Below are 10,221 nucleotides of genomic sequence, written 5' to 3'. Positions count from 1 at the left end.
CTGTTTTATTACAATAATAAGTAAAGTAACATTGGAACATTGTAAAATAAAATAAGTTTTTTACTCATTGTCATTTTCTTCATCTTCTTCCTGAAGTGGGCCAACATCTTCAGCATTCTCGCTAGTGACAAGCCTCTGGAAATAAGTGTGGTGTATTGGAGGGATGTATGGCAGCAGATCTGTCATGTCTGTTTGTATATTACTTACTTAAAAGTCTTTGTTTAAAATAATTTGTTTAACATATTTTGTCAATAATAATTAAGCAATGACATTGATTGTAAACAGTGATAGAATAAAGAGAAACAACTTGAATGTTAAAAAATACTTTTTACTTTTTATCAAATTAAACATGGCGCAGTCGGTAAAGATTTGATTAAGAATAATATCAGAAGAATATACACAGAAATGGAATTTAACAAACCGGATATCCTAAGCCTTGAAGGCAACTTGGAGGAAAATTTTAGGACATTTAAAGAAGAAGTGGAGATATATTTTATAGCCACTGAAACCGAAAAGAAACCTAACTCTATACAAGCAGCAAGGCTTAAAAACCTACTAGGAAAAGAAGCATTGCAAATTTATAAAGATTTCAAACAAGATGAACCAGAAACAGTAAAAACGATATTAGAGACACTAGAGAAGTATTGCACGCCAAGAAGGAATGAAATCATGGATATTTATAAGTTTTTCAAAAGAAAGCAGCAACAAGATGAACCATTTCATAAATTCTATTCGGACCTAAAAAATTTAGTCAAACCATGTAAATTTGAAGAACAAGAGGAAAAACTGTTGAGAGCTCAGATAATACTGGGATTAAGTTCAAAAAATGTCCAAGAAAAACTTTTGAGAGAAGATCTAAAATTGGAAAAGGTAATAGAAACCTGCAAAACGATGGAGTTAACTGAACAAAATATGAATGAAATCAATGAGAAGAAAGAAGTACTTCAAATTACAAATATTCATGATGAGAAGAAAGAAGTTCATCAAGTAACTAAAACCTTTGCTGGGACACGTAAGTTGGAGGACCAAACAGGTAAAAGATGTTTTAAATGTTACAGATGTGGTGGTAGTCATGGAAAACAACAATGTCCAGCTTGGGGTAAAATCTGTAGTAAATGCAAAAAGTCAAATCATTTTGCAAGTATGTGTAGGACAAACTTAAATATTCTTTCTAATGAGAAATGTAACGAAGTAACTGATCAAAGTAGTAGTTCTTTTGTGCATAATTGCCAAGGATATGAGATTAACACAGTTTGTGTAGTTGATTCCATTGGTAATCAAGAAAAAGCTTGGTATAAAAGTGTTAAAGTTGAAGGGTTCAATGTAAGAATGAAACTTGATACTGGGTCTGAAGTAGACATTGTCCCATATTCCTTTGTAAAACTAAATAAACTACAAAATAGGATGAAGAAAAACCTAAACAAACTAATTTCATTCGGGGGGTTTCAAATAAATCCAGTAGGATACATAGATGCACAGATTGAGACAGAAAATAAAATGGATGTTGTAAAGTTAGTAGTGGTCAGTGGAGAATGTACTCCAATCCTAGGGCTGAAATCTTGTCTAAGTTTAAATTTAATAAAGAAGGTAGATACTGTTGCTAATGGTTTATCAGTAAAAGGAGATGAAGAAAAATTAAAAATTTATAACAATTATAAAGATGTTTTTGATGGTGTGGGTTGTTTCCCTGACATTTGTAAGATAAAATTAAAGGAAGATGCAGTACCACAAGTAAGTTCTGCTAGAAGAATACCATACAAAATTAAAGATAAATTTGAAAAGGCATTAAATTCGCTGGTTGACAATGAAATTATTAAGCAAGTTGAAGAGCCGGTTGAATGGGTCAATAATATTGTAGTACTAGAAAAGCCAAATGGATCTTTAAGAATCTGTATTGATCCTACACAACTCAATAAATATATCATAAGAGAGAGGTATGCAATTCCTTTGCTAGAGGACTTGGCTCCAAACTTAAGTAATAAGAAATACTTTACAATTTTAGATTTGAAAGACGGGTTTTATCATATAAAACTAGATGAAGAATCCAGTAAAATGTGTTAATTCAGCACAATCTTTGGAACTTACAGATTTTTGAGGGCACCTTTTGGCCTCTCTTGTGTACCTGAAATATTTCAAAGATTGGTACACAAATATTTCAAAGATATTAAAGGTCTTTCAATCTATTTCGATGATTTGTGCATTGCTACTGATACTAAAGAGGAAAATGATAAAATTATAAAGCAGGTAATGGAAAGAGCAAAACAGTATAATATTAGATTTAACTATAGTAAAATGCAATACTGTGTTAATAAGGTAAAGTATATTGGTGCTATATTCAGTGAACAAGGGATGCAACCGGATCCTTCAAAAATAGAAGCAATAAAGAATTTTAAAACTCCTACATATAAGGTAGAATTACAAAGATTTTTAGGTATGGTAAATTACATCAGAAATTTCGTCCCTAATTTGGCTTCAATAGCACCACCTCTTAGAGATTTACTAAAAAAGAATGTTCCCTGGCAATGGTATGAACATCATTCTAATGCTCTTGAAAAAATCAAACAATCACTCTGTAGTAATCAGGTCTTAGGGAATTTTGATCCATCTCTTCCTATTGAAATACAATGTGATGCTTCACAGGATTCTGTAGGGTGTTGTTGCATGCAAAATGGCAGACCTGTTAGTTACTTTTCTAGAAGTCTGACCACAGCAGAAGTTAATTATGCTCAAATTGAAAAAGAATTATTAGCTATTTGTTTTTCGTGCAAGAAATACCACAACTATATATATGGAAATGAAAATGTAACAATTTTTACTGACCATTTACCTCTGTTGTCAATTTTTAATAAGCCATTGTTTAAAATTGTCAATAACAGAATAAGAAGACTCAGACTTAAATTGATGATATACAGTTTTAAACTAAAATATTTGCCAGGAAAAAACATGCATATTGCAGATTTTTTATCTCGGAATGGTATTAAAGATGAGGTTGAATGGCATGAACCCTTAGATGGTATTGTGCATTGTATTGAATCTTCTGAAGTGAAGTTTAGTGATAGAAGACTTGAGGAATTTAAAGAGGAAACAAGAAATGATGATGTTTTAAACAAAGTTGTACAATTTTGTAAAACCCAATGGCCAAAATCTGTTAATGATGGTGATCTAAAGACTTATTACAATATGAGAAATGATGTAACTCATCAAGATGGATTACTCTATTTGAGTGACAAACTTATAATACCAAGTAAACTGAGGAAATTTATGCTGTCACACCTGCATGAGACTCATCTGGGAACAACTAAAATATTGAAAACTGCCAATTTATTTTTTTACTGGCCAGGAATGTCATCAGACATAAGAAATACAGTATCTCAATGTTCTATATGTATGAAACACCAACGTTCAAAATTGAATGAACCTTTAAAAGTTCACAGTGTTCCTCAAATACCCTTCATCAAGATTGGAGCTGATATTGCTGAATATGCAGGTAAATACTATCTTGTAACTGTTGACTTTTATTCACGTTGGATTGATGTATTTAAGTTGAACAGTAAAAACAGTAATACAATAATTGGTAAATTCAAAGAGCTATTTAGTCGAAATGGGATCCCTATGTATTTGGTGGCTGATAATCAACCATTTAATAGCTATGAAATGAAACAGTTTTCTATAAATTGGAATTTTACAATAATCACATCAAGTCCTCACTATCCAAAAAGTAATGGACTAGCAGAAAAGGCTGTAGGAATTGTAAAGAAAATGTTACAGAAGAGTGCTGAAAGTAAACAGGATTTTGAACTCTTCTTATTAAATTATAGAAACTCACCTGTTGCAAACCTGGACTATTCACCTTCTCAGCTTTTAAACAGCAGACACATAAGATCAAAACTACCTATACCAAACAGTTATTTACAGCCTAAAACAGTTTCTTTTGAGGTACATGAAAGCATAAATGAAAGCAAAAGGTATCAAGAACAAATGTATAACAGATCAGCCTTGAAAAAAGAAGATGAATTCCAAGTTGGAGAAGAGGTTTTAGTACAGGATATTAAAACCAAATTTTGGAATCCTGGTGTGATTTTTAAAAAATTACCGGAACCTCGTTCTTATTTGGTAAAATTAGAAAGTAATATTGTTTTAAGAAGAAACACACACCATATAAGAAAAATTAAATCTATGTTAAAAAAGAAGGACAGTCAAGACGGCTAAAAAAGGGAGATGTTTGTATATTACTTACTTAAAAGTCTTTGTTTAAAATAATTTGTTTAACATATGTTGTCAATAATAATTAAGCAATGACATTGATTGTAAACAGTGATAGAATAAAGAGAAACAACTTGAATGTTAAAAAATACTTTTTACTTTTTATCAAATTAAACAATGTCTTTCCTTTTTTCTTTTGTAACAGGCCGGGGGCTTTTGTATAGCTTATCCTGATCAATGTTGCAAACGTTAACCGGTCTTCCTTTTTTCCCTGTTGGCTTGAAATCCAGAGCCGAAAATGGCATCTCCTCAGATATAGTTTCCTTGAAAAAGATTTTAAATGGGTCGCTCTTTTGGTAGCGTATCCATTGCATTTTTAGCCACGATACAGGATTGCCTTCACAGTCTTTCTTTCTTTTGCTGATATTTTTTATGATATTTTCGACTGACAAAAAATCATCGATCGTCATAACTGTCACGTGAAAGGCTTTCTTTTTCCTCGACATAGCAATAGTTCTGTACCAGTCGTCAGGCGTGTAAATTTGTTGAGACTTAGGGGAGAGTTGTCTATAATGTATTTTTGTAAAAAAATACAACCGACTTCAAACGCTCTAAAAAGAATGAAATAATTTCAATAAAGTAAACTTTTGTATTAGGCAAGCTCACGTATTTTAAGTCGGCGCGGCTCTATGATGATTTTTGATACAAAATTGAAAGAGGGTGTCCATATTGCAGGTGACTATCTTTAACTAAAGGTGTTAATCTGCATGTCTTTTTCATAGTCATGCGTTAAGTGTTATTTTATTACCGAAATCAGAGATCGGTATTATAGTGGTATTAACGAGTATCTTCAAAAAGCGTATAACGCATTTAAATGTTTCTTAATTGGAAAAGTAACGTTTTAAGACTAAACTAGCTTCTTTTCCCTATCATAATATCAAACTAAATTATTTTCCTATTCATATAGAACATTTATGTGAGTTATTTTCATAATGCATTTATTCTGAAGTAAACATAAAATACAAGAAGATATTTCCCTTAATATATAAACAAAACAGTTCAGTATGTTTTTTATATATCTATGTTATCCAGCTACAATTTATTGATTTTCAAAATACACACACAATATTTAATTTCCATCAAATTTGCAGTTTGAGCCGCGCCGACTTGAAATACGTGAGCTTGCCTAATACAAAAGTTTACTTTATTGAAATTATTTCATTCTTTTTAGAGCGTTTGAAGTCGGTTGTATTTTTTTACAAAAATACATTATTTCATGATTTTTAGTGACTGTATATTTTTTATATATTAATTACTTGAGGATTTTTGAGAAGCAAAACTGTTTGACACAATCAAAAGTTCCACAGTACAATTATTATTTTAAAACTGCTTGAGTCACCTGTTCAGCTTACATAATCAATGGGTATGAAAATAAACATTTTTAGATATTCCTTAAGAAGGAAAGAGTTGTCCATTACATTAGGCCTAATGAAAAACTAATTGTCTTTTCTAGATACATTGAAATGTCAGACATCATCGTTTCCTGCAATCGGTGTACTTCTACATTATAAAAAGAAATACAGTAACGTCTCAAGCCTTTTGGAAGAATATGAAAGTTATTCCTCAGCTAAAACTCTGACTGAAAGTTATTACCAGCACTAAAAAATATCTCAAAAGTGAAAAATTGGTCGTTATAGTACCTTTGGAAAATATTATATAAAAGATTGGTTCAGCTAAAAGTGGTGTAAGTCATGTAGGGGTTTTTGTTTGCTCAAGATATAGCCTAGTCGAAATTGCAAATCATCTTCCTCTAGGACTTTCCGAAGCAGGCATAATAGTACGATATAGTAACTGGGGAGAGAATATCAATAAACATTCCACATCTGCAAATGCGTGTTTAGTAATTAAAATATTTAACACTTTTAAGAGGATTGACGATTATGCACTGTCACATTTCTTAGGTTGTGTAAGGAATAATTGCATTTAATTTATATTTAGACCTGTTTTACGAATGCTTTGGTTTTCACAATACTCCATTATTTGCCAATATCATGCAGCTATACACTGAAAAATAAATGTTTTTGTAAGTCAGAATATTCAATACTAAAAACAGAATTACTGTATACACAAATCAGGTCAAACGTTAAAATACATTTTTTATAGTAACCAAAACAAAATGCATTTTTCTCAATGTAATTCATTGGCTCCATGGCAATAAATAGTTCATTGATCAATATGAAGCAACTGTTTTATGAAGAATTGTCTGTAGCTTCATTTAAATTGTTTCAACTAACAGCTGTAGAATGTTATTATTATTTATTGCCTTCTCTGCACAAATGTAAACAAAATAAATGTTGAATATTTAAGGTTTTCAGAATATTTCACCGAGACAAATATTATGCTTTAACCTAATATATAAGGTACCAAATAGAAACTCTCCTGGTTATTTTGGTGGTGGAACCACACTGATCGGTAAAAGAATCACAGAGAAATTGGTGAACATACATAGAAAAAAAAAAAACATCGCCACAAACAAATTGAGAACCTCCTCCTTTGTTGGTAGTGGGGAAGTCGGTTAAAAATGGGGACGCTAGGCAATATGGGGACATTCCGGTACTGCTAAACTAGTGCTGCTATCAGCTGATCTTTGACGAACTATTGCGAAATAACCATTTCACTCTACTTTTAGCTAGTTACCGTTGATATACTGACTATAAGTTTCATGTTGCAGACTTTTAAATATTTGACGATTTATTCTTTGGATTTTTGTTCGTGTCTCAACTGTGTTTTTACGTACCCAACATAGAGAGTAAAAAAAAGTAAGTGTTTGATCACTATCTTCAGTTATTAGGCTACAATTTGTCGTTTCTTCTATCCAAAAATCTCAAAGTGGAGGCTAGGTACGCCATGTTTGTTTTATTAATACAGTGGCGGGTCAAACGGGGACGTACATGGTAGGACAAAATGGGGACGTCCCCGTTTTATAAGAATGTCCCCATTTTGGACAGATCGTAGGATAATAACGTATACACATTAAACACTTTTGGCATGAACCAGTGTTTTACTAGTTTATACGTTTTATAAATGTCTAACTGATATGCTTAAGGATATAAATATGGTAAAGTTTAATTTAAAAAACTTCAACTCCATAAATATGTTAAAATATCTATTAAGTTGAGAAATTCTTAGTTTTTATTTTCTATAACAATCTTTCTAACATGTTTAGTCACTTTAAGAGGTAATATGATGAGTTTGATGTGTTTTGTATTCAATAAAAATGCTTTTTCATTAAAAAAAACTCAATTTTGCATGTGCTCTTATGGCGTCCCCATTTTACCAGAAAGGTCGTCTTAAACGGGGACAATGTATGCATTTAAAAAATATATAATTTTATTATTATATCTAGGGAATAATTGATCAAAAGCTATCAGTTTCTGTCAACACATTAGTGTAGTCTTGTTCTGTCTAAATTTCAATAGTTTAGCAATATTTGTAAGCGAAATATAATGTGGAAACCACTAGAGTCCCCATTTTAGCCGACCTTCCCCTACTGAAGTTTTCAATCGATGCAAAGTCACAGTCATAAGGGAGGAATGAATGTCCACTTTGCATGAATTTTTGGTCAATAATTTCTACGTTGTCTGAACTTTGGACATGTTTCATCAACGTCATGGCAACTTTCCAATTCCGGTTTTGCCCTGTACATGTATCGCTGTACATAACCACATGTTTGGCTGCTGGGGCTCTAGTTTGTATGTGTTTAATCAAACAGGATGCAATTTCTTGTGAACCTTTTGAACCATTAACTTCGTCCCAACAATACATGAATCCCATTTTGGTCGAAAGTTCGTGGCAGCCTAAATTGTATACGTACATATTACGTTTGTAGTAGGCCTGTTGACACACTAATTTAGGGAAAGGGAGAGACTTTTCCAAATCAAACGAGAATGCATAGTAGCTGTCATTGTTAGCTGATTTTTCAGCATCCGCTGTCATGGAATCGCGAGCTTTTTCTGCCTTTCGTAAATGAAGTTCGTGGTTTTGCTTAAGTTGTCTTTTTTCTTCTTCATCTGTTGAGTATTTTAGTTTATTAGAAAAAACATCACACTTGACGCAAGTGTCCTTATGTGGGGCGTGAAATTGCAGATTGAACTCGTTATTAAAGGTTCTCCGATAGATATGCTCCTCAACAGGCTGACGCCCTTGGCTTTCAACATGTTCCTTGTATAGATTGTACATAAGTCGTATATTCAAGTTTTCAGATAAATATTTTCTGTTTGGGTTGTGATTTCTCGTATAATGAGATTCATAAGCGGGAAAAGATGCGATGTGGTCTCTTACTTGTGCAATTTTATCATTTGGGGTTTTGTTTGCAGGCACCTTCTTACCCCGTTTATTATCTCCTGGAGGCTCGCCAATTTTCAACTTCAGTAAGGCTCTCGTCATTCTCCCATCAGATATTTTAAGGGTTTCTAAAAAATACTTCTTACAAACCTGTTTGCTTGTTCCATCAACAGTCAAATAAAACTTATTTGAAGAACTTCTTCTATTCTTATTACCGGTGGTAGGTCGATGACGTTCTGGCACTACTTGTTTTACCAGACCACAAATGAATGCGTTTTGAGCAGAGCGTGTCCCTATTTTCCAAAATGACTCAAATATTTTCTTTCGATCCTGCTCTGTTATTTTATCAAAGCAATGTTTTCTGCATTTACAATCGAGATTGCTAAATCGTTTCTCTGCAATGATTTTACCCTTCCTGGTGACGTAAGATTTCCCACAATTTCGTTTCCTCTTCCTTTCTTCTCGTTTCCATTCCTTTCTTTGTCTTTTCCTGGTTCTTTTTGGTCTTCTTTCTGCAGTTGCCTCTGCTTCATCACTATCAGATGTATTGGGTCTCCCTTCCACAGCTGCTTCATTGCCGTCATCTATGGCGGTCATCAACGAATTGGGATCATCTACGTCTGCAACCAAAATATAATGTATTAAACTACTGAAGGGAAATGTAGATGTGCAGTTTTTGTTATAGCAATAAGATGCTTACTATGTCAAATATGCTATAAACATTTTTTATGACGATCTAGGTGGTCTGCCGAATTAGGCCAAAATGTTTACGGCAAAAATGGTGTAACTCCATTTCTAGGTTAGATGCGTAGTCTTATTCTATTGTAAATAACAACGGGGTTTTATGAAATAAAACCTGAACAACATGTTTTTTGTGAACAAGGTGATATAATAACATCATATAATTACAGTAAATTTTGATAAAAAAAATAAATAAACAAACTCTTACCTTCTTCACTGGATACTTCTGAGAATGATGGCAAATATTCATCTTCAGATGCATCGTCAGCTAAAATACTTGGTGTTCCACTACTTTCATCTTCACTTGAGTCCATTATTAACAGAAATAATACTATAATTTGGTTGAATTAATTATATTTTATTACTGTTAGTAAAAAAACACTTGAGAGTAAATCCTTCCTTCACAAAAGTTACTGCACAAGTGGTGTATCTCCCAACTACACCGGTTGTGCTGTGACCTACTAGATGGCAGCACTGACTGCATAAGTAAGTGCTGCTATCTATGCGGTTGCTATAGGAACTAGGAGTTACACCGTTAGTGCATTAAACAGAACCAGTTTTTCCCTACACAGTTCCATGGCTAACTAAAAAAACATGAAAATTGGAGTTACACCACTTGTGCTTTAAGGGGCTCATATTATGGATGTTCTTTTAACATGGCTATGGAGATTTAAAAACCGTTAAGTATGTTAAACATGTTTAGTCTATGCATATAATTGTGGAGTGATTGTGTCGAACTGTCCTATTTCAATTCTAATATGTTTTCAAAACTTTGTAAATAATGTAACTAATTCATTTTTCAGGAGGATTTCAAGAAACAAGAAGGCAACTGAATACCCTTTCAACCTACACAACCAAATTGTGATAAAAGCTAGGTTTTCAAAGACGGTTGGTTGTTAGTGTGCCACAACAAAACATTTATGGTGGTGCTCC

General features: G+C 32.7%; 1 protein-coding gene across 1 annotated transcript; it reads right to left on the bottom strand.

Moving 5' to 3' along the window:
- Positions 1 to 60: 60 nt before the first annotated feature.
- Positions 61 to 9,602, bottom strand: LOC128984123 (uncharacterized). Its single transcript, XM_054403409.1, has 4 exons — positions 9,497 to 9,602; positions 8,545 to 9,167; positions 2,086 to 2,122; positions 61 to 188 (listed from the first exon to the last, which is right to left on the bottom strand). Exons 1-4 carry the CDS (start codon positions 9,600 to 9,602, stop codon positions 61 to 63), a joined length of 894 nt encoding a protein of 297 aa, XP_054259384.1.
- Positions 9,603 to 10,221: the final 619 nt, after the last annotated feature.

Source organism: Macrosteles quadrilineatus, unplaced genomic scaffold (genome assembly GCF_028750875.1).
Source record: "Macrosteles quadrilineatus isolate MER2022 unplaced genomic scaffold, UCM_ALF_1.0 Scaffold_2__2_contigs__length_208266976, whole genome shotgun sequence".
Classification (NCBI taxonomy): Eukaryota; Metazoa; Arthropoda; class Insecta; order Hemiptera; family Cicadellidae; genus Macrosteles; species Macrosteles quadrilineatus.
The sequence above is the reverse complement of the archived record's forward strand: the minus strand, read 5'-3'. Positions and strand labels throughout refer to the sequence as shown.

Coding starts and splice junctions, on each gene's coding strand:
- LOC128984123 (XM_054403409.1), bottom strand. CDS start 9,602: ATGGACTCAAGTGAAGATGAAAGTAGTGGAACACCAAGTATTTTAGCT. Junction 2,123..8,544: donor CAAATGATAAAATTGCACAA/GTAAGAGACCAC, acceptor GAAATATTTCAG/GTACACAAGAGAGGCCAAAA. Junction 189..2,085: donor AAAGGTGCCCTCAAAAATCT/GTAAGTTCCAAA, acceptor ATATACAAACAG/ACATGACAGATCTGCTGCCA.